Here is a 25753-nt window from a genome sequence, read left to right as displayed (position 1 = left end):
TTGGGGTTTAATTCTTCTGATTTAAACTAAGAACAATTTCTGTTATTTATTCAGGCACCTCTTCCTCAGAAATTAACCCTTGCTTTACCCATGGACACTGGACCTCAATTCACATTTACAACACCACCATTTACACCCTAGCTAGGAGGGGCATAATCGAAAGTCGCCGGCAATCTATTTTGGTGGCGGCGCAACGGCTGGCCAGAACCGTATTTTTGAAAAAGATGGCCGGCCATCTTTTTTTTTCTGATAATACGGTTTAGCCCAGCCAAATGCACCTGGGAGCTATTTGTGTATTTTTTAAACATTTTTAGAAGTGCCCCCTAGGGTGCCCGGTTGGTGTCCTGGCATGTCAGGGGGACCAGTGCACTACAAATGGTGGCTCCTCCCATGACCAAATGCCTTGGATTTCGCCGGGTTTGAGATCGCCGGTTTCGTTTTTCAGCGATAATGGAAAAAACTGCCGGCCATCTCAAACCCGGCAAAATCCAAGGCATTTGGTCATGGGAGGAGCTACCATTTGTAGTGCACTGGTCCCCCTGACATGCCAGGACACCAACCGGGCACCCTAGGGACACTTCTAAAAATGTTTTAAAAATACACAAATAGCTCCCAGGTGCATAGCTCCGTTCCCTTGGGTGCTGAGCCCCCCAAACCCACTCCCCACAACTCTACACCATTACCATAGCCCTTATGGGTGAAGGGGGCACCTACATGTGGGTGCAGTGGGTTTTGTGGTGGTTTGGAGGGCTCAACACTTAGCACCACAAGTGTAACAGGCATTGGGGGAGGGGTGGACCTGGATTTGCCTGCCTGACGTGCACTGCACCCATTAAAACCTGCTCCAGGGACTTGCATACTGCTGTCAGGGAGCTGGGTATGACATTTGAGGCTGGCATACAGGCTGGTAAAAAAAAGTTTTTATTTGTATTGTTTTAGTGTGAGAGGGGGTTGGTGACCACTGGGGGACTACAGGGAGGTCATCCCCCATTCCCTCCGGTGGTCATCTGGTCAGTTGGGGCTTGGTCGAGAAAATAAAAGGACCAAGTAAACCCAGCAAAATACTGATGAACGCCGCTTTTTTTTTTTTTTTTTGCATTATCCGCGAAAGCCATGTCCGCCCATGTCCCGCCTTCGCTACGCCGCCGACACGCCCCCTTGAACTTTTGCTGGCACTGCCATGGGAAAGCGGCGATGGTGTAAAAAAAAAAGCCGCTTTCGATTATACCGATTTCGCCGCTTTTGAGAGATCGCCGGCCATCTCCCAATTTATGTCGGAAGATTGCCGTCGATCGCTTTCGAAAATAAGCCTATAGGCATCCTGGCCAAGATAGGTTCAAATGTACCGATAGATCTAGTTCTCTAATTTATTAAGCAATGTTCCATAGTTAGTGCTATAAAGTTTTGAAAGTTAAATTGTTATTTGTACTCGCAGATATTTAATGCTGGAGATCACCCACTCAGCCTCTTCTCTTGGATTTTTATAAGATTTCCAAAATTACAGATTTTTGCATCACTTTAAAGCCTGCTGATCTACTATACTCTCCCAGCTCCCAAATTATCATTGGTGGTATATGCTGTCTCCCTAGTGTAAATGTAATATCCATGATTAGGGTAATTTTAGACCAGTCCCCCTCCGCATGCCCCCCCAATCCGCATTTATCTTTACTCTAGTTGTTAGAGGTTCTACTGATAGGGCAAACAAAAGTGTTGACGAGGGCTGGCGCATTCCTCTCAGTAGATAAAAGAAACCTGAATATCCACCATTCACTTTTACGCAAGCTTTAGGAGTTTTGTACATCATTTGTATCCACAAGGAACCCCAGTCTAAGTCTCATCTTTTCTATTGTATCAAACATAAAAGGCCAGTGCAACTGGTTGAATACTTTCTTGGCATCAGTTGAAAGCAACAGCAAGGGCAGTTCTGGATTCCCTGCCATCACAACTAAGTTTAAGTTCTTCCTACTGTTTTCTCCAGCCTACCTTCCCAACTCCATGGACCAGCTTCAAAATTACATTTCTCAGGTGGTTGGCCAGCACCTTTGCCAGTATTTTGACATTCAAATTCAGAAGTGAGATGGTTCTAGTCAGTGCTTTTTTTGTGCCGGTACGCAACGGTACGGCGTACCGGCACCTTTTTTTTTTTGCTCCCCCCGCCCCGTGACAGACGCAGTGCCAGCCCCCATTTCCGGCCGCTGCTGCTTCTCCTGTTGAGCAGCAGCGGCCGCTACACAAAGAAAAAGATTAAAAGAAAACTTCAAACCTGGCTGAAACGCAGCACCCCGGCACTGTAGACAGCCATTAGGCATTGACTGTTGCCCCACAGCCGCTCCTCCTCTTGCCTCTACGTCACTGCGCTCCTCTGGGGTCTTCCTCCAGGGGCAGTGACGTAGAGGCAAGAGGAGGAGCGGCTATGGGGCAAGAGCCAATGCCTAATGGCTGTCTACAGTGCCGGGGTGCCGCGTTTCATCCAGGTTTCAATTTTTTTTTTTAAATCTTCTTTTTCTTTGTGTAGCGGCCGCTGCTGCTCAACAGGAGAAGCAGCAGCGGCCGGAAATAGGGGCTGGTGCCGCGTGCGTCGCGACTTCGCGCCGTTCGCGGGAAACTTGGCAGGGAGAGGGAAACCAACAGAGGGAAGGATTGGGGAGAGAGAGAAAGAGGGAAACCAACAGAGGGAAGGATTGGGGAGAGAGAGAAAGAGGGAAAACAACAGAGGGAAGGATTGGGGAGAGAGAGAAAGAGGGAAAATAACAGAGGGAAGGATTGGGGAGAGAGAGAAAGAGGGAAAACAACAGAGGGAAGGATTGGGGAGAGAGAGAAAGAGGGAAAATAACAGAGGGAAGGATTGGGGAGAGAGAGAAAGAGGGAAAACAACAGAGGGAAGGATTGGGGAGAGAGAGAAAGAGGGAAAACAGAGGGAAGGATTGGGGAGAGAGAGAGAGAGAAGGAAAACAACAGAGGGAAGGATTGGGGACAGAGAGAAAGAGGGAAAACAACAGAGGGAAGGATTGGGGAGAGAGAGGGAAAACAGATGGAAGGATGGGGAGAGAGGGAAAAACAGATGGAAGGATGGGGAGAGAGAGGGAAAAACAGATGGAAGGATTGGGGAGAGGGGAAAACAGATGGAAGGATGGGGAGAGAGAGAAAGAGGGAAAACAACAGAGGGAAGGATTGGGGAGAGAGAGAGAGGGAAAACAACAGAGGGAAGGATTGGGGAGAGAGAGGGGAAAACAGATGGAAGGATGGGGAGAGAGAGGGAAAAACAGATGGAAGGATTGGGGAGAGGGGAAAAACAGATGGAAGGATGGGGAGAGAGAGGGAAAAACACAGATGGAAGGATTGGGGAGAGAGAAAGAGGGAAAACAACAGAGGGAAGGATTGGGGAGAGAGAGAAAGAGGGAAAACAACAGAGGGAAGGATTGGGGAGAAAGAGGGAAACAGATGGAAGGATGGGGAGAGAGAGGGAAAACAGATGGAAGGATGGGGAGAGAGGGAAAAACAGATGGAAGGATTGGGGAGAGAGGGGAAAACAGATGGAAGGATGGGGAGAGAGAGAAAGAGGGTAAACAACAGAGGGAAGGATTGGAGAGAGAGAGGGAAAAACAGATGGAAGGATGGGGAAAGAGAGAGGGAAAACGGAAGGATGGGGAGAGAGAGGGGGAAAAACAGATGGAAGGATGGGGAGAGAGAGAGAGGGAAAAACAGATGGAAGGATGGGGGAGAGAGAGAGAGGGAAAACGGAAGGATAGGGAGAGAAAGAGGGAAGACGCTGGATGGAAGAATGCAGAAAGAAATAGGGGAGACACTGGAAGGATGGGGAGAGAAAGCAGAGCTGCTGGATGGAAAAGGGGAATAGAGAAAGACTGGAGAATAAGAGGAAGGGGCATGGGGAGAACAAGGGTGAGGAAAAGATGAAAAGCCACAGGTAGATGAAGGAAATTAAAGAATGGATAGTAAGAATGAATTAAATCTGGACAGAGAGAGAGCCTGAAAAGTATTGAAGAAAGCAAAGAAAAAGGAGACAAAAATGACAAATGGCACAGAAGAGTTAAGCGAAAACAAAGGAAAGGAGAATCACAGACTGGGACCAATATGGAAAGAAAAACAGTCAGCAGACAACAAAGGTAGAAAAAAAATCATTTTATTTTCATTTTAGTGTTTGTAATATGTCCAGTTTGAGAATTTACATTGGCTGTCTTATTTTGCACTGGGTATACTACTACTACTACTTAGCAAATCACGTTATTTTTTTCTCCTATAGTACTGTAATATTTTCAATGATGTCTGTTTATATGCGCCATGGCTGGTATAGGGGGTGTGGTTAATGTGGGTGTGGCTATCATAGGGGTGGAGCCATATGTGGTGACCCCGCCCATAATGAGTACCGGCACCTTTTTTTCTACAAAAAAAGCACTGGTTCTAGTAGACCCACATGTTCCTGGGTCCCTTCTCAGCTCTTCATTTCACCTGACTCTCCACACCACATCACATCACATCATTAAATAGTTTCTCAGAGGTCCTGTTATCCATTATGCAAAGGTTTTTTACATTTTTGCTGATAGCCTTTCCAATCCTGGTGACTTGGCCACCTTAAGAGACACAATAACTTCTCTAATTTCATCCTCTGTAATGACTTGATCTTCCCTGGTTAATGAGCCCACTGTCACTGAGTCTAAATAATTCTGTCTCTTTCCAGACCATATCTCCTATCCCTCTTCATAGAACCATTGAAATTTACTTCAAATGCCTTTACCAACTGTTGTTTTACCCTTCAATCATGCAATATGTAGATCCTACTTTCTGTTTTTATAGCCTCACCGCTAATAGTTGACCTATTTTATTCTCATATTTATAAAATATTTGCTTCACTTTCAACATTTTCCAGTTACCCTCTTCCATGTACATAGACCATCATGATTCCCTTTTCTCCATGAGAGAAACCTGTCTTTCAGCTCTTAGATTTCTTTATCCTATCTTCTGCTCTCTTAATTTCCTCCCTCAGTCTCTTAATTACCTGATCCTTTGCTTTTTTTTCTTTTGGGATCCCCACTTGATAATCCTTCCTTATATATAACCACTTTAAACCTATCTCATACTGTCACACTTGTCACGCTCTTCACGTTATTCAAATCAAAATAGTCCTTTATAGCCTTTTCTATAGCCTTTATCACAACCTCATCTGATAGCAGCCCATCATTGTCTCCAAAGCGTTTTCCCTCCCTCAGATCTAGCCACACTGATGCATGGTGTGATGATGAAATAACCCCAATTCCTGTATCCACTACCCATGATACCTCACTTATGAGGATAGTCTATTTTAGAATATGATCCATAGGATGGCAAGTAGAAAGTATAGTTTCTAGTTCTCAGGTTTATTACTCACAAAACATCTATTAAATCTCTTTTTTAATAAATTGTTCATTCTAATCCTAAATCCTCTCCTTCCCTCCCCTCCTCTTTCTGTGGAGGAGTGGCCTAGTGGTTAGAGCACTGGTCTTGACATCCAGAGGTGGCCGGTTCAAATCCCACTGCTGCTCCTTGTGATCATGGGCAAGTCACTTAACCCTCCATTGCCTCAGATACAAACTTAGATTGTGAGCTCTCCTGGGACAGAGTACCAGTGTACCTCAATGTAACTCACCTTGAGGTACTACTGAAAAAGGGGATGGAATGACTGCCCTATGAGGAAAGGCTGAAGCATCTAGGGCTCTTCAACTTGGAGAAGAGACAGCTGAGGAGAGAAACGATAAAGGTCTATAAAATAATGAGTGGAGTGGAACAGGTAAACGTTTACTCTTTCCAAAAATACTAGGACTAGGGGGCATGTGATGAAGCTACAAAGTAGTACATTTAAAATCAGAGGAAAATTTTTTTTCACTCAATGTACTACTACAAATCATTTCTACAGCGCTACCAGTCGTACGCAGCGCTTCACAATTGAACACAAAGAAAAGACAGTCCCTGCCCAAAAGAGCTGACAATGTGTAATTAAACTCTGGAATTCGTTGCCAGAGATTGTGTTAAAGGAGGTTAGCTTAGCGGGGTTTTAAAAGGGTCCGGATGGCTTCCTAAAGGAAAAGTCCATAGACCATTATTAAATTGACTTGGGAAAAACCACTGCATATTTCTGGGATAAGCATCATAAAATGTATTGAGCTTTTCTGGGATCTTGCCAGGTATTTGTGACCTGGATTGGCCACTGTTGGAAACAGGATGTTGGGCTTGGTGGACCTTTGGTCTGTCCCAGTGTGGCAGGCAATACTTATGTACTTATGAGTGAAGAAAAGACATAGGTCAGCAGAAACCAGAGACTGTGACCAACACGATTAGAAAAATAAAATGACCATATAATAAAGTTAGAAAAAGGAATTAGTCGGTTTTCGGAATGTACATATGCTAGAACTGTTTTAAGACATAGCAGGGGCCCACAAGAGAAATCTTACTCATTGCATTTTCAAAAATATGTGCATCATTATTCAATGGACCTTTTGTCTGCTGATAAGAGTTTTGAAAATTGCCCCTTTGATTTGTGTTTTCATAAAAATGAGACTTCATTAGTCCAAAAGATACATATATATTAGCTTGTTTATGCTGCCTTTGTAGATGCAAACATTATTTTTACCTTTCATGAGGAAACTAGAGCAGCTCTAATGTAAACATACTCAGGTCTCCAGATGATCACATTTGGCTCTTGGTCTAATGATAGTGTGAGTGGTGTCCTATGTGTTAAGATAAAACTGTTTACTTTTAACATAACACTACCTTAACATTGTAATAATGAGTAGCACTGTAGAGGACACACTAAGGAAGTATGTTATTCCAATTTTATTATCTATTTGATGTACTATCTATCAGACATACCTTCTGGGTGGCTTACAATATATATAACTCAAATGAGTGGAGGAGTGGCCTAATGGGTAGTGCAGTGGCCTGAGAATCAGGGGGACTGGGTTCAATTCCCAGTACAGCTCCTTGTGACTCTAGGCAAGACACCTAACCCTCCATTGCCCCTGATACAAAATAAATATCTGTATTTAATATGTAAAACACATTGATTGTAACCATGAAATAGTTGGGGAGCAGAGGACTGAGGAGAAAGTTACTTACTGTTTATGGTCCTGAAAGGGAAGTCCTTTGAGGTAGAAAAGAATATATTTCAGGAGCTGTTGCTATTTAACTGTGTTTGGTATGGAGAAGAGAGTTAGACCCCTGATGCAGGCATTGTGCTGAAAACATGGCCATGTCGGGTCAGCCAGTAAAGGACTTTTATTCTGACCTGTGGTTGTCTCTCCATTTGGGCAACTTCCGCTGCTTTTGGTTTCTTCACTATTTATGTTGACATAACTATTGTAGGTTACCAGCATATGTAAAAAAAGGTTATTTTTAAAGATTGAATCAGAGTAGCTAATGGTGCAAAAAATATATTGAACAATGTTGGGGCCCAGATTGTACCCTGAGGTCTGCATGGGTGCATTTTCTGCAGAATGATTGGATGCTTGCAAATACCAATAAACAGGAATTCTGGGATCTCATCACAGTAACTTAGATTACTAGAAAGTCTACCTTAAAGAACCACTGCAGAACTGCAAATAACTCTCAGGCTAATGACATGTTCTTTACTGAAAAGCTGTATTAGTTAAGGATGTGCATTTGTTTGAACATTTTCCATGGTTTTTTCATGGCCATTTTAGCCCAAAACAAGAACAAACATGCAGTTTTTGTTTTTGTTTTTTTTCTCGTGTGTTTAGTGCATTGAGAACTGTAGATTGTGTAAATTTACTGGAGAATTGGATTTTTGAGCACTATCTAAAATTGAATAAAGACCAAAAAATTTCTGTTATGTCAACCAAACAAAATATGGAATGATCCATCTTGAAATTCAGATACCCAGATTTCAGATTTGAATCTAACTTGAAATTTTAGGTATAACAATATCCAGTACTCTTACCACCAGACAACATAATAGAATCCATGGTTAAAAAGTCTTTTATGTTATTGAGAAAAGTAAGAAGGAGGCAATTTAGAATTATTCTCCTTTATAATACTTGTTTAAAGCTTTATTCATGCTCAGTTGAATTATTGCAACATGATATATTTGGTTGTCCCAAGATTTTACTTAAAAAGCTAAATGTTGCTGCGAGAGCAATTTCTCCGCTCTTAAGACTGATAGAGTTTACACCATCATTGATAAGATTGCATTGGCTGCCAGTAGAGGCTAGGATTCAGTTTGTTATGTACTCTAATCTTTAAAATTTTCCATGGTTTTTGCCCCGGTTTTATTTGATTTCTTTGATTGACTTCTTTTCCAGAGTAAGATCCTTAGCACTATATAATTCGCTTGCTTTGCAGTTTCCTAATTCTAAAGGCTTGAGATTGAGAGTCATTTTTTCTTGTAGATTTTACTATCAAGCCTCTCAAATATGGAATACCTTGCCAAAACAAATTCAAATGATTACAGCTGATCTTACATTTTGTAAAATGGTGAAAGCTCATCCTTTTTAAAACTCAAGTATTAGATTAGATCACCTTCATTTAGTTTTCCAGGAATGTTCTGGCTTCTTGTTTTGTAATCCGCTTGGAGCTCTAGAGAATGTAACAATATAAGAACATATAGACGTAGACATGCACATTTTTTTACAAAGAGCGCACATGCTTTTGTAGTAGCACGCAGTCTTTACTAGAAATAATGCATACTCTGTCTTTGCAAAGCATGTATGCCTACAAAGTGTACACTCTTTGAAAATGGAGGACAATTCTATAACAGCATCTGTAGGGCAACTGGTAGGAGTTGTTCTAAAATGCAACAGAGGAGTCTACATTCCTTTATAGAATACAAGCATAAGCAGGTGTGTGCATGTCTAAATGTTAGGCACAAACATTTACGCCAGCGAATGCATGTGTCTTTATCATTGATAAGTGCAAAACTTACACTATTGTGCAAGTTATACATGTGTGCTGTGCGGTTTCACCCCTCCTTTTTCAGATGTGCACGATATAAGTTAATTGTGCATTTGTCACTATGAATGCTAGATTGTAAATCGCCTAGAACTTGGGATAGCACGGTCTAGAATTAGTGGAAATCTTTGTTTTTACTTTCGACTTTATGCATATATGCACGTAAATGCCATTATTCTAAACATTTATGTGTGTAATGGGTATGTTACAGACTTGCAATGATAGTGTGCAGTCTTTGCTGCTCAATTTCTCAGGAATGCAAAGATGAGATACCTTGTTTCCCCACTACTTTATCAATCACACTGACTCCCCATTGCTGTGCGTTTTCAATTCAAAATACTGATCTTGACAGTTAAAGCCTTATATACAGATCTCCCCAATTATCTTTCAACTCTCACTGTTCTATATGTCCCTGCTCATTTTCCTTGAATGATCAGACTAGTTTTACCTGCTCCATCGTAAGTGCGTTGAGAGTTTACTCAATATAGTGCCTCTTTCTTTCTGGCTCCCTTCCATTGAAATAATCTGCCTCCAACATGTTGGTCGAAGCTATCATATCAAAAATTTAAGTATCAACTTAAAACTCATTTGTTTAATATTGCCTTTAATACACAAGGGGTTTTTTTTTCTTTCTCCCGGGTTAGTTACAGCAGGTTGTGCTGGAGGATGAGACAGCACTTGCTTTGGTTTTTATTATTATTATTGTAAGTTTTGATAGAGTCTTTCCTATTTTTAATGGAGTTCTTTTCTTTCTTTGGAGTTTAGTATATTGTGCACCACCTAGACTTAGGGTTATCATATGTTCGGATTTACCCGAACATGTCCTCTTTTTGAGGACATGTCCGGGCAACCAGGCGGGTTTTGCCAATCTGCCCATTTGTCCGGATTTCTGGACAAACGGGTAGCGCCAGCCTGCCTGTTTGTCCAGAAATCCGGACAAACGGGCAGATTGCTGGCCTCCCCTTAGTTATTACTGCCCTGGTGGTCTAGTGACCTCTTCTGCCTTCGGGGCAGGAAAGAGCCCCCTCTTTCCTGCCCGGAGCGCTGCCCTGCATGCATCCTTCCTGTTAGTGATGTCGGCGCCGATTCAAAATGGCCGCCGAGAGTTGAAGTGAGGGGGCTCTTTCCTGTCCCGAAGAGGTCACTAGACCACCAGGGCAGTAGTAAGGGGAGAGGGGTGACAGGGGGGAGGGGAAAATGTGACTGGGCAGAGCGAGGGTGTGAAAGGGGGCGGGGCGGGGTGAAAGGGGGCGGGGCAGGGTGTGTGGTGTGGCGGGGCATGTGTCCTCCTTTTTGGGAGAAAAAATATGGTAACCCTACCTAGACTTCTCAAATTAGGCAGTATAGTAAATTAGAATAAACATAGCAACATAGTGGTGTTGCACTATTTACACCATTGCCCCCCCCCCCCCCCCCAGAAGAAAAAAAAACTTTTTTAAACAAGCAGAACAAAACAAATATTTGTAGATGTGGCACAGGAAACAAAAACAAAAAAACAACAACCCTGGTGTTAGTCTCTATTATCAAACCACCAGAGAGGCTGGTAGCACCTTGTAGGTGAAGTGGATTCTTGCCCTGGAGGATTCATGCTTGAGTAAATCGATCAGTCTGCCGGGTGCCACCACCCTCTCTTATTTATATTGAAATGAGATAAGACAATCTTAGGACCCTGTTTACCAAGGCGCACTAGCGTTTTTATCATGCGTTAAAAATTAACGTGCGCTAAACGCTAGAGATGCCCATGAATTCCTATGGGTGTCTCTAGCATTTAGCACGTGCTAAAAATGCCAGCTCGCTTCTAGCTTCTAAACAGGGCCCTTGGTGTCTTGCTGGGAAGCCCTGGAAAATGTGGCTTTTGAAGATAGGAACGAATCTGGCAGTTCAACTCTGCAAAAAAACAGAGCCTGTACTGTATGAAAGTTTCACACTGCACTGCTGCCAGGGCACCTTTAGAGGAAAAGAATGGGAAGTGTTGCTTACTCAAAAACAGCAAGTTAGAAGACAAACTATATGAAAAAATTATAGGCACACACGTTACAGAAAAATATGCCCTTGATCCACATGTCTGAGGGGGTGAATACAGTTGTGTTGCACCATGAACATCTTACTTTTCAAAGATGATTTAAACATTAGCTTATTTTGCAAACTTCTGCATCAGTATTTGTGCTGGGGGAGTGGGGGATTAGAGTGGAAGAAATTATTTCCTTTAAAGCAAACTCTCAATACTTAATGATTTTCTCTGTATGTACGCCAAGACTTATGTCTACAAAATCCATCCGACTTCACGTTGGTTTCTTGTTCGGAGACTTGGTGAATGATAGTATAGATAATTTTGCAAGTTAAGTTTGAGTCCCCATGTTGACAGGAAGCCAACCTTGATTTTCTTTACTACATGAGCCTAGTTCTCTCTCTCCCCCCTTTCTATCCTGGAGAATGAGGTATCTCTTGCTTCCTCCATAGGAAGAGATGGCTGAGCTCAAGGCACAACTCTACCTGCTGGAGAAAGAAAAGAAGGCACTGGAGCTGAAGTTAAGCACCCGAGATGCCCAAGAACAGGCCTACCTGGTGCACATTGAGCACTTGAAGTCTGAGGTGGAGGAACATAAGGAGCAGAGAATGAGATCACTCAGCTCAACCAGCAGCAGCAGCAAAGACAAAATAGGCAAGGTCCGGCACTACTATTGCTAAAGCAGATCAGATGGCGTGCACACATGTTGTGGGTAGCTGAGGCTTAGTGGTTCAGTTTTGTTATTTTAAAGTAAGGGTAAGCAGACACTATTGGGGGGGAGGGGGACATTTTAGTAACATTTGCTTTAATAGTTCTTTAATTGCATATTTAATGGCAAAGAATGTGCTACCATTGATTTTACAAAATGGCGCTCAAGCATTATTCAACATCAAGTCTATTATTTAACGAGTAAACACTGTCAGGTGAATTTTCAGAAATTGTTGAGAGGATAGTGGTGTGATTGGTGGTGATAACCAAAACTAGTGAAAAGTTCCATCATGTGTGAGACAAACACAGAGAGTGATGATAATGAACAGAGGTGGAGTAAAGCCAGGGTGGACAGGTGGGTGGATCAGATGGTACTTAACTGTTGACAGCTGCTGTGTTTACTAATTTATGACAGAAATTGGTTCTTTATTAATTCAAAAGTGTAAAATGATAGAATCACAGCTAAAACTCTACCTAAGTCACTACATTGGGAAACTGAAAGGGGTAATGAGTAAAACATCAACGTGCAGTTGTTCTTCTCACATGACATGAATCACCTACATTGGATTAGTAAGGAATGATTTTCAACCAGCCATCGTAAACTTCATTTCAGTTGCAACTCAGTCATCCAGGTTGTGATGACTTATTTTCAAAGTCTGAATGTATCCGGCTAAAACTTAAGACCTAATTTGCAAGTGGTTTTAACATGGATACAGAATCAGGAAAAAGACTTGCCAGACAATATTCAGCGCTATTTAACCGGCCAGCATTTAGCTGGTTAACCACTAATAGCGGGAGGTAGTTATCTCTGCTGAATATTTGTGGTTAGTGCATAGCGGCTAGCCGAATATTCAGGCGCTGGCTGGCTAAGTTTAGTGGTCAAAGCAGACTATCTAAACAGTCCTATCTATGGCCGCTATAAACGTAGTCAGCCAGCTCTGAATATTCACTTAGCTAGTTAAGTTTGAGCTAACCAAAAAAAAAGCCCAGAAATTCAGTACCAGTCACCAGAAACAGCCCGGCATTGACCATTCGGGGTCAGTGCCAATTATGGCACTTATGCGGACTGCCTCCTGTGGTCTGAATATCGGTGCCCTTAGTAAATAAAGGAGTACTAACTTCATGCCAACCTTTTCTGCACTGAGGGTTAACTAACTCACAACCATAGAAGCACTTTGAAGCCACACTTTTTTTTCAGTGACTAAATCTAGATTCTACTTTTTATATGGGGTAACATTTTCATCTGACAGGATGTAGCCAGCTAGATCTCATAGAAAATTGACTCCATTGTTGTTGTTGTTGTTAGACCAAAGATAAATATGGTTAAGATTTTTCCAGATGACCCAGGCTGTTCTGCTGTTCATTCAGTCCTGTTGCCACTGATACTAAGAGATATGAATAAACAGAATGTTTTAAAATACCCCTCAGAAAATGGCTTTAGTTATTATGTATGGTACCTCTAGGACTACACCAGTGCCTTAACGTGAATTTATCCATGATGACATCTCTGTGATAAACCTAGAAGTTCTATATTCAACAATTTGTGTACAGGAGTAACATACAGCTTTGTCTGTCTTAAATTAAATATATTTTTCTCAGTCTGAGTGTCACCTGTAAGTTGTAGGGCCTATAGATTGTAAGACTCCATATAGTAACATAGTAGATGACTGCAACTAAGGGTTCATTGGCCCACTTTCTCTGACTGGCTGTTAATATCCATACTAGGAGAGTGGGTTGTCATTTGAAACAAATGTTCACAAATAAGAGAGCACACTATTTAAATATAGTGCTCCTTTTTCTTAGAGTGTGTGTTATATACACAAAGGACTCAATTCTATAATGGCACCGAAAAATCAGCACCAAAACAAAACACGCTAAACACTATTCGATAAATGGCACTAAAAGTTACGTGGGTCAAGGTATGATACCCCTTTATACATTTTAAAATTATTTTTATGCATTATTAATATAATACAGTCATTTGCATAGCTCTATCAGGTATATGCAGAACTAGGTAGAGGTTACATGCTTTATACACAAGTATAATATAATAGGCAGTCCTTGCTTCTTGAAGCTTACACTAATAAAACAGATACAAGACATAGAGCCGAAGTTAAAAGACTGGAGCAAATCGTAAGGAATGAGACCTATTGAGAGTACCTCTAGGGGAACAGCTTATGGACAAGGAAAAGAGACCACATGTGACATGAGTCGATTTAAGCGTTAAAAGCAGTACCTCAAAAAGGTTCATTTTTCAGGCTGGATTTTAATCTGGCTAGAGAGAGGTTACAAGGTCATATTGACATTAAAGGAAAATGAGTCATGCTGCTGAGTTCTGAACAGACTGCAATGGAGAGAAATCATTTAGCGGACAGTAGAAAATAGTGCACAGTCGTGGACTCAGAGTTTAAAAGCATTTAACCAGGTAGCACCACTTGCTAACCAAGGCCAGTCACTGGCCTTCAGCAGCATCATCTGAATGATACTATTAAAAATCATTAAGGACTCCCTCAGTGCTATCCAGATAGCACCGGGGGAGAGCCTGTGCACAACCACAACTATCTGAATAGTGGCAATATTTGGGTAACTTAGGACAGCAAAAAAGCTGTTGTGAGTTAGCAGGGCAGTTAGCCAGACGCTGGTCCTGAATATCACCACTGTCCAGATATTTTCCGGCTGCGTTCCCAGACCAGTCTGGTACTGTCTGAGTAGTTTTCCAGAAATAGGCATTGAATATGTCCATTTTGCAGATCAAGTTGCAATTGGTGAAATACGTGGATTTTCAGTGCCAACATACAGATAGCAGCCAGTTCTGAATATCCATGGCTGGCATTTAAAAGAAATGCTGCTGACCACCAAGTTTAAATATTGAACCATGTGTTGCTCTTAAGAAGTGCTGACTGCTCTAGCACTGAACTTGCTAAATGGAAGATTGGACTACTATTGTGATACCAGTTGCGAGGATATGTCTTTTGGGATGGGAAAAATAAAGATTTTTAGAGATGACAGTTCTATAGTGCCTTGTGAACTGCATTTCTTTTCAGGTGCTCTGTTGCAGGGATTCTATACTATATTAAAGCTTCCATGAGACACACTGACCTGTGAGCAGACTTTAGGTCCCGAATCAGAGCATTTGCACTCCTGTGATCAACCCATTATCCTGATTACATTACTGCTGCTAAACCTCAGCCCACTAACTCATCTTGTGCTTCACAGGACTGTGCTGATGGGACAACCGCGCCCTTGACTCTGGCTGAGCTGAAAACCTTCAATGACAGCGAACTGGCTACAGAGCTAACCAATGCACTGAGGAGGTAAATATGCTAGGAGAACATATTGCTTTAATCAGTTTTATGAATCATCTCTAAAGAAGACCCAAAGAGGGGCATAATTGAAAGGGACGCCCAAATTTTGCTGAGGACGTCCTCGCAAAACGTCCCAGTGAAGGGGCGGGAAAACCCATATTATCGAAACAAGAGGACATCCATCTTTCGTTTCGATAATACGGTCGGGGACGCCCAAATCTCAACATTTAGGTTGACCTTAGAGATGGTCGTCCCTAGACTTGGTCATTTCTGATTTTCGGCGATAATGGAAACCAAGGACGCCCATCTCAGAAACGACCAAATGCAAGCCCTTTGGTCATGGGAGGAGCCAGCATTCGTAGTGCACTGGTTCCCCTGACATGCCAGGACACCAACCGGACACCCTGGGGGGCACTGCAGGGGACTTCAGAAATTGCTCCCAGGTACATAGCTCCCTTACCTTGTTTGCTGAGCCCCCCAACCCCCCCACCCCAAAACCCACTACCCACAACAGTACACCACTACTATAGCCCTTATGGGTGAAGGGGGGCACCTAGATGTGGGTACAGTGGGTTTGTGGTGGGTTTTGGAGGGCTCACATTTACCACCACAAGTGTAACAGGTAGGGGGGGGATGGGCCTGGGTGCGCCTGCCTGAAGTGCACTGCACCCACTAAAACTGCTCCAGGGACCTGCATACTGCTGTGATGGACCGGAGTATGACATTTGAGGCCGACACAAAATATTTTTAAAGATGTTTTTTGAGGGTGGGAGGGAGTTAGTGACCACTGGGGGAGTAAGGGGAGGTGATCCCCGATTCTCTCCAGTGGTCATCTGGTCAGTTTGAGTACCTTTTTGTGCCTTGGTTGTAAGAAAAACAGGACCAGGTAAAGTCGTCCACATGCTCGTCAGGGACGCCCTTTTTTTTTCCATTATGGGTCGAGGACGCCCATGTGTTAGGCACGCCCAAGTCTGCCTTCGCTATGCCTCCGACATGCCCCCGTGAACTTTGGTCATCCCCGTGACGGAAAGCAGTTGGAGGCGCCCAAAATCAGCTTTCGATTATGCCGATTTGGGCGACCCTGTGAGAAGGACGCCCATCTTCCGATTTGTGTCGAAAGATGGGCATCCTTCTCTTTAGAAAATGAGCCTGAAAGTGATTTACAATACACACAATGCAGAATATTCAACCTAATCACCAGCCTCCTCATTACCAGCCAATACCTTCAGCCTTACCCACTCAACATCAATAATAGTAATAAGACATAGTAAATGTTTTGAGTCACCACAAAACTTCCTGATTGTACTGTAGCAGAAACGTCCTACTGAAGTCAATCTCAATTATCCGACCTAAACAGGATAATACGAAAGACACTGCATAAACAAAGGCACAGTGTTTCTGATTTTCAAGAATTGTTATAAAACAACCCCCCCCCCCCCACCCGGTGACATCATCAAATTTATTTAGATTTTTAATATAAATAGGATGATGTCACCGGGGGGGGGGGGGGTCTGTCAGATATGCTGGATAGTCAGATTACCAAAAGTCAGTTAATCAAGACTTTAGTGTACACTAAGATTTAAACTTCATCAAATCATCCGTGTGCTAGCAGACATCTCTTGCTATTGAAAAACATATGTACTGTATAAAATGTTGCAATCTCAAATGCCCCCCCCCCAAAAAAAAAAATCTTTTTAAGTGCAAAAAATGTCATTAAATGTGAAAAATCCATAATACAATCTTCAAATCATTTATATAGTAGTATCAACTTATGTGCAATGGCACTTGGAACTCCAGGTCATGAAATTTAAAATGTATTTAGCTCAGTGATAGGTGATAACCGATGATGGTTCAGACTGTAATCTCAAATAATCCTCATCCCTGAAATGGGCAGTGTTTTGAAAAATCTGCTTTGGGGGAAACTCATTATCCCAAGCATCTGTTTCTCAGTTCTAACATTCTAAACATGATAATGTCCTATACGTTGATCATTTATTTATTTTTTATTTGCAAAACTTTGCCGCTCTAGCTTGACAGGCAGAACAGAGCGATGTGCAGGCTAACGTAGAAAACAGGAAAGGAACTCCATCAATGTAAAGGAAAGCAAGGTAGTTAAGTTTAAAGATAGGTAAAGCTAAAAGAAAGCACACACACTCACACTTACTCACTCTTAAGGGGTAATATTGGTAGTTTCTTCAAAAGCTAATCGTCTTTCTTGACTAATGGTTTTATTTATACATATGCTTTTCAATAGTGAGTAGCATCTTCTAGCAGACTTGCATTCTGAGTGTTACTGTCTGATACTATGATATTTAGAGAGGTGGTTAGTAACATGATATAAGGGAGTAACACAGTAATTTTGCTATTTAATGCATATTAAGTGGAAAAATCCCATGTTATTTGCCTTTAATGCATATTAATTTACCACAACACAAGCTACAAAATAACAATACGAAAAGGATGCCTATTTCACATTTCATCTTTAGATTTTTTTTTAATTTACAGTATACTAAATAAGCAGTTTACAATAATATAACTACCAGGAGAACAATTAGGAGAGTATATGATGCAGAGCCTAGGTTGTAACAACAGATAAAAAAGACCAGGAAGCATGTATGCAAAGTACATCATTATTATGCAAACTGAAAACACAGCTTGCATTTAACACATGGCAAGCTGTGTAATACCTGGAGAATGATGGCAGACACCTAATACAGTTTTGGAGGAATGCCAGTCCCCTGTAGAAGAGTGGTCTAAAATACCAAATGAGGATGACTGCATGGTATGTTAGATGACCACTGCTTTTATTTGTATTCTTTAAAATAATTAAAGAACGTGACTTGATATTAAAGGGACTGATGATTAAACTCGGAGCAGTGAAACACAACTATGTATAGAGTGACTGAGAAGAAATTGCTGTTCTGGTTGTTTGTGTTCTTGATTCGGATGCTCTCTCTTTATTTCTATACATGTTACCTACTGAGGGTCTGCCAGGAGATTAACTCTTATTTTTGCTTTGGATTGAATACTTTAACACTGATACTTTTGTCATCCCATGTTAGTATTGTTAATGATTGGTGTAGTTCCCTTTAAAAGACAGATTTAGTGCATGTCTATGCCTGTAGGGACTGTGTTTAGTCTTGTTTAAGCTTCAGGCCAGCCTGGGAGGACATAGGGGGAAGCAGAGGAAGGCGTTCTCTTGTGCCAGAATGCACTCTCTCCTCTCCCCCACCATTTTCACAGTTAGTTTGTATATAGTTTAAGGTTGATTGACTTCAAGGCCTTGAGTCCCTGTTGTCCTAGCATTGTTTTCGGTGAGCCTACTAATGGCCTGCTTGTCCTCGGAGAAAGCGAAGTTACTCACCTGTAGCAGATGTTCTCCGAGGACAGCAGGCCAGGTATTCTCACATACCCTCCCATCTCCCCTAGGAGCTGTATTCCTTCAGCTGTATTATTCTACTGAGGGACCTGCGCTCGCATATCGGGCGGAAAGGCACTCACAAATGCATCTTGGGACGCTGTTATAATTTTCTACTTTGCTGTATATGCTAGACAGCATCTGCTCCAGGCTCCGTTGGATGATGTCACCTAGATGTGAGAATACTTGGCCTGCTGTCCTAGGAGAACATCTGCTACAGGTGAGTAACTTTGCTCTTTATGCTGCTTATTTCTAGAAATACTGTAAAAAGGATTAGGCGTTCTACTTATTAAGTTATCAAAACTCAACAACCAAAAACGAAAAGTAGAAAATACATAAGTACATAAGTAGTGCCATACTGGGAAAGACCAAAGGTCCATCTAGCCCAGCATCCTGTCACCGACAGTGGCCAATCCAGGTCAAGGGCACCTGGCACGCTCCCCAAACGTAAAAACATTCCAGACAAGTTATACCTAAAAATGAGGAATTTTTCCAGTCCATTTAATAGCGGTCTATGGACTTGTCCTTTAGGAATCTATCTAACCCCTTTTTAAACTCCGTCAAGCTAACCGCCCGTACCACGTTCTCCGGCAATGAATTCCAGAGTCTAATTACACGTTGGGTGAAGAAAAATTTTCTCCGATTCGTTTTAAATTTACCACACTGTAGCTTCAACTCATGCCCTCTAGTCCTAGTATTTTTGGATAGCGTGAACAGTCGCTTCACATCCACCCGATCCATTCCACTCATTATTTTATACACTTCTATCATATCTCCCCTCAGCCGTCTCTTCTCCAAGCTGAAAAGCCCTAGCCTTCTCAGCCTCTCTTCATAGGAAAGTCGTCCCATCCCCACTATCATTTTCGTCGCCCTTCGCTGTACCTTTTCCAATTCTACTATATCTTTTTTGAGATACGGAGACCAGTACTGAACACAATACTCCAGGTGCGGTCGCACCATGGAGCGATACAACGGCATTATAACATCCGCACACCTGGACTCCATACCCTTCTTAATAACACCCAACATTCTATTCGCTTTCCTAGCCGCAGCAGCACACTGAGCAGAAGGTTTCAGCGTATCATCGACGACGACACCCAGATCCCTTTCTTGATCCGTAACTCCTAACGCGGAACCTTGCAAGACGTAGCTATAATTCGGGTTCCTCTTACCCACATGCATCACTTTGCACTTGTCAACATTGAACTTCATCTGCCACTTGCACGCCCATTCTCCCAGTCTCGCAAGGTCCTCCTGTAATCGTTCACATTCCTCCTGCGACTTGACGACCCTGAATAATTTTGTGTCATCGGCGAATTTAATTACCTCACTAGTTATTCCCATCTCTAGGTCATTTATAAATACATTAAAAAGCAACGGACCCAGCACAGACCCCTGCGGGACCCCACTAACTACCCTCCTCCACTGAGAATACTGGCCACGCAATCCTACTCTCTGCTTCCTATCTTTCAACCAGTTCTTAATCCATAATAATACCCTACCTCCGATTCCATGACTCTGCAATTTCTTCAGGAGTCTTTCGTGCGGCACTTTGTCAAACGCCTTCTGAAAATCCAGATATACAATATCAACCGGCTCCCCATTGTCCACATGTTTGCTTACCCCCTCAAAAAAATGCATTAGATTGGTGAGGCAAGACTTCCCTTCACTAAATCCGTGCTGACTTTGTCTCATCAGTCCATGTTTTTGTATATGCTCTGCAATTTTATTCTTAATAATAGCCTCCACCATCTTGCCTGGCACCGACGTCAGACTCACCGGTCTATAATTTCCCGGATCTCCTCTGGAACCTTTCTTAAAAATCGGAGTAACATTGGCTACCCTCCAGTCTTCCGGTATTACACTCGATTTTAGGGACAGATTGCATATTTCTAACAGTAGCTCCGCAAGTTCATTTTTTAGTTCTATTAATACTCTGGGATGAATACCATCAGGTCCCGGTGATTTACTACTCTTCAGCTTGCTGAACTGACCCATTACATCCTCCAAGGTTACAGAGAATTTGTTTAGTTTCTCCGACTCCCCCTCTTCAAATATTCTTTCCGGCACCAGTGTCCCCCCCAAATCCTCCTCGGTGAAGACCGAAGCAAAGAATTCATTTAATTTCTCCGCTACGGCTTTGTCCTCCTTGATCGCCCCTTTAACACCATTTTCGTCCAGCGGCCCAACCGACTCTTTGGCCGGTTTCCTGCTTTTAATGTATCTAAAAAGTTTTTACTATGTATTTTTGCTTCCAACGCTAATTTCTTCTCAAAGATAAGTGTGTGTCACATAGTATGATATAACTTAAATTTTTGGGGATGTCTCATAGATAATAGTTTGGCTGTATGTTATGACAAAATATTTTTGTCTGGCAGCCGTAGCAGTTTTTAATCATTGACTACCCCCTCCATCCAAAATATGATAAATTGTAATAAAGGTGAATATCATGTAAAAAGTACTTAGAGCACACACTTATAATGGTAGGAAGAAAACTATTTGTACAACCACCAATCAATCAACAAAATAACTTATCTTGTGTATTTTGTGAATATAATAAGGAGCAACCAGGAACCTTCGTTATCCCGACAGGACCTGTTTCGCCAAATTGCTTTGTCAAGGGATAATCCTGCAAAGCCATCAATATATAACAAAGAATTAATTAAACAAATTACACCAAGAATGTTAATACATGTGTCATCTCTAAATGAAATCCTCCTAGAAAACTAAGCTCAAGACTTACGGTTCCAGCTTCCTGGTATATCTTATGCTCACTCTATCTTAATGCAAAGATGGCGGCGGCGTTCTTTTCTATATAAAGAGTCAGCACCGGAACTGCTGAGTGCTTCCCGTGCGTCATTAATGCCGTAAACGTCATCTGTGAATCGGCTAAACGTGATACGCTGCAACCTTATAGAAAGCAACCCCAATGCATATATGTATTTAAACCTCCTGGTTCGATCGTATCTAGATTAAAAATCCAATAAGATTCACGCTGTGACAATTTCCTGTTGCGATCGCCTCCCCTCGAATGTGTAGTTACATGTTCTATAACTTGACATCTGAGCATGTCTACTGTGTGACCTTTGTCCATGCAATGTTGCACTAATGGAGCACCTATATTTCTTGCCATGATTCTAGATCTGTGTTCAGTCATGCGGACATTAAGCGACCTGCTGGATTTACCTATATAGATTTTATCGCAAGGGCACCGAATGCTATATACGATGTGAGTCGTCTGACAGGTAGTGTAATTAAGTAATTTATGGATGTGATTCTTGTGGCAGAAACTATCTGTTTCAATAGTTAACTCACAAGTTTTGCAACTTTTTTTGTTGCATTTGTAATGACCAAGTTTAATAGACTGCTCTACTGTATTTGTCACTGGTAGCATTGCAGGACTTAAGATCTCCTTTAAATTCCTTGCCCGGGAAAAAGCTATCCTGACTCCCAGCTCTTTAAAAAGGGGATGTGTACGCATGATGTCCCAGTGTTGTTTAATAATCTTAGTTATTCTTTCACCTTTAGGGACAAAACGCATTACACATGTCATAGTTGATTCGTCAGGGTGAACTTGTTCTTTGGTCTTCAATAACAGGTTTCTGTTGTTGTATTTAGCTCGACGAAACGCACGTTTTAGGACAGATTTAGGATAGCCACGCGACAGGAGTTCATTGGAAAATTTAGTGGATTGAGTGACAAAATCAGTATCGGAAGTGCAAATTCTTCTAAAACGAAGGAACTGTGAAAACGGCAAGCTGTCTCTTAAATGTCTCGGATGACAGCTTCCATATTCTAAAATGGTGTTCCTATCGGTGGGTTTAGAGTATACTTTAGTCAAAAAACCACTCTTTATTTTTATCACTTCCACATCTAGAAAATGTATGGTCTCTGCTGAAAAAGTCATAGTGAACTGAATTTTAGGATGACAACAGTTCAGCCACGCAAAAAAGTCCAGTAAATAGTTGGTATTCCCCTGCCATAACATGAAGATGTCATCAATATATCATTTAGAGATGACACATGTATTAACATTCTTGGTGTAATTTGTTTAATTAATTCTTTGTTATATATTGATGGCTTTGCAGGATTATCCCTTGACAAAGCAATTTGGCGAAACAGGTCCTGTCGGGATAACGAAGGTTCCTGGTTGCTCCTTATTATATTCACAAAATACACAAGATAAGTTATTTTGTTGATTGATTGGTGGTTGTACAAATAGTTTTCTTCCTACCATTATAAGTGTGTGCTCTAAGTACTTTTTACATGATATTCACCTTTATTACAATTTATCATATTTTGGATGGAGGGGGTAGTCAATGATTAAAAACTGCTACGGCTGCCAGACAAAAATATTTTGTCATAACATACAGCCAAACTATTATCTATGAGACATCCCCAAAAATTTAAGTTATATCATACTATGTGACACACACTTATCTATTTTCTATTTCTAGAAATAAGCAGTGGATTTTCCCAAGTCTATCTTAAAGTCTGTTACTGTCTCTCCTTTTTTTTTTTTTGCCAGAAGTTTTTATTGATAGTTCAAACAAGTGGGCAAAACATACAACATATCACTTACAGCATTATGCAATCTTGGCACATCCAATTATCAATGACATGCACAAAATAAAAGGGGGCACAAGATTCAACAAAAATGCCTTCCGCACAATCCAAAGTAGCGCAACATTGCTCAATCAAACTTCTGGAGATTTTTGTTTTCCATTTTATTCCCTAAACAACTTACATAGTAACATAGTAGATGACGGCAGAGGACCTGTATGGTCCATCCAGTCTGCCCAACAAGATAAACTCATATGTGCTACTTTATGTGTATACCTGACCTTGATTTATATCTGCCATTTTCAGGGCACAGACCGTAGAAGTCTGCCCAGCACTAGCCCTGCCTCCCAACCACTAGTCCCGCCTCCCCCACCGGCTCTGCCACCCAATCTCCACTAAGCTTCTGAGGATCCATTCCTTCTGAACAGGATTCCTTTATGTTTATCCCACGCATTTTTGAATTCCGTTACCGTTTTCATCACCACCTCCCATGGGACGGCATTCCAAGTATCCACCACTCTCTCAGTGAAAAAATACTTCCTGACATTTTTCTTGAGTCTGCCCCCCTTCAGTCTTTATTTCACGTCCTCTAGTTCCCGTCTCCAGAAAAGGTTCATTTGCGGATTTATACCTTTCAAATATTTGAACGTCTGTATCATATCTTTTCCCTGTTTCTCCTTTCCTCAAGGATATACATATTCAGGTCAGCAAGTCTCTCCTCATACGTTTTGTAACGCAAATCCCATACCATTCTCGTAGCTTTTCTTTTCACTGCTTCAATTCTTTTTACATCCTTAGCAAGATACGGCCTCCAAAACTGAACACAATACTCCAGGCGGGGCCTCACCAACGACTTATACAGGGGCATCAACACCTCCTTTCTTCTGCTGGTCACACTTCTATACAGCCTAGCAACCTTCTAACTACAGCCACTGCCTTGTCACACTGTTTTGTCGACTTCAGATCCTCAGATACTATCACCCCAAGATCTCTCTTCCCTTCTGTACATATCAGACTCTCACTGCCTAACACGTACGTCTCCCGTGGATTTCTACTCCCTAAGTACATCACTTTGCATTTCTTCACATTGAATTTTATTTGCCAAAAGTTAAACTATTCTTCTAGCTTCTGCAGATCCTTTTTCATGTTTTCCACTCCCTCCTGGGTGTCCACTCTGTTACAAATCGTATTATCATCCACAAAAAGGCAAAATTCTCCTTCTAAACCTTCGGCAATATCACTCCCAAATATATTGAACAGAATTGGCCCCAGCACCGATCCCTGAGGCACTCCACTACTCACCTTTCCCTCATCCAAGCGAATTCCATTTACCACCACCCTCTGGCGTCTGTCTGTCAACCGGTTCCTAATCCAGTTCACCATGTCAGGTCCTATCTTCAGCCTGTCCAGTTTATTGAAGAGCCTCCTGTGGGGAACCGTATCAAAAGCTTTGCTGAAATCTAAGTAGATTACGTCTATAGCACGTCCATGATTCAGTTTTCCAGTCATCCAGTCAAAGAATTCAATGAGATTCGTTTGGCACGATTTACCTTTGGTAAAACCATGTTGTCTCGGATCTTGCAACTTATTGCCTTCCAGGAAATTCACTATCCTTTCCTTCAGCATTGCTTCCATTACTTTTCCAATAACCGAGATGAGGCTTACCGGCCTGTAGTTTCCAGCTTCTTCCCTATCACCACTTTCGTGAAGAGGGACCACATCCGCCGTTCTCCAATCCCACGGAACCTTTCCCGTCTCCAAGAATTTATTAAACAAATCTTTAAGAGGACCCGCCAGAACCACTCTGAGCTCCCTCAATATCCTGGGGTGGATCCCGTCTGGTCCCATGGCTTTGTCAACCTTTAGATTTTCAAGTTGTTCATACACACTCTCTTCTGTGAACGGTGCTATATCCACTCCATTCTCATATGTACTTTTGCCAGTCAATCGCGGTCCTTCTCCAGGATTTTCTTCTGTGAAAACAGAACAAAAGTATCTAGCAAATTTGCTTTTTCTTCATCATTATCTATATAGCGGTTTGCAGCATCTTTCAGTCTCACAATTCCCTTTTTAGTCATACTCCTTTCACTAATATACCTGAAGAAAATTTTGTCACCCCTCCTTACATTTCTAGCCATTTGTTCTTCCGCTTGCGCTTTTGCCAGACGTATCTCTCTCTCTGCTTCTTTCCATTTCATCCGGTGTTCCTCTTCTTGAGTTTTTCTGTATTTCAGGAACAAATTACCCATAACCCCAGTCCCCTCTCCCCCCCCCCCCAACCCCACTCTGTCATCTAGGTAAACAGACTAATAATTTCCCAGACCAAGGCCCTACAATACTCAGACTATGCAATGTGAAATAAAAGATTCCCATGTGGCTTCCCATATATGTATCTGGTGCCGACACTTTGCTAAGAGCCGCTCCATTTCACAGATATACCACAGTTTATTAAGCCACTTCGCCAGCGGAGGCACTGAATTCTGCTTCCAATGCGCAGCCACTATTACACGGGCCGCACTCATTGCATACCCTACCAAAACAGCATTAACAGGTGCTAGACCCGGAATCTTTTTAGGGAATAAAAAATAAACTGGTGCCCAAGGCAGAGATAACCCCAGCCATATCAGTAACCTACCATGTATTGCTTTCCAAAAGGCTCTTACTTTTACACAAGACCACCACATGTGGCCCATTGTGCCAGCTTCTCCACATCCCCTCCAACAAATGCCCGACTGCACTGGGTAAATGCGCCGGAGTCGAGCAGGTGTTAGGTACCAGCAAAATAGTACTTTAACA

The 25753-nt window shown here is 42.0% G+C and overlaps 1 protein-coding gene across 3 annotated transcripts in view; it reads left to right on the top strand.

Moving 5' to 3' along the window:
• The window catches only part of MCC (MCC regulator of WNT signaling pathway), a 571489-nt gene that overhangs the window by 514047 nt on the left and 31689 nt on the right, over window positions 1-25753 (top strand). For 2 of the 3 annotated variants that reach the window (XM_030193491.1, XM_030193492.1), the window contains exons 14-15: window positions 11416-11622; window positions 14888-14985. In XM_030193491.1, the coding sequence (XP_030049351.1) occupies window positions 11416-11622; window positions 14888-14985 (305 nt within the window). The remainder of the gene's footprint in view (window positions 1-11415; window positions 11623-14887; window positions 14986-25753) is intronic. The other variant, XM_030193493.1, reaches the window with a different exon arrangement.

This window comes from Microcaecilia unicolor, chromosome 2, assembly GCF_901765095.1.
Source record: "Microcaecilia unicolor chromosome 2, aMicUni1.1, whole genome shotgun sequence".
Classification (NCBI taxonomy): domain Eukaryota; kingdom Metazoa; phylum Chordata; class Amphibia; order Gymnophiona; family Siphonopidae; genus Microcaecilia; species Microcaecilia unicolor.
Note: the sequence above shows the minus strand (reverse complement) of the source record. Positions and strands in the feature narration are given on the sequence as shown.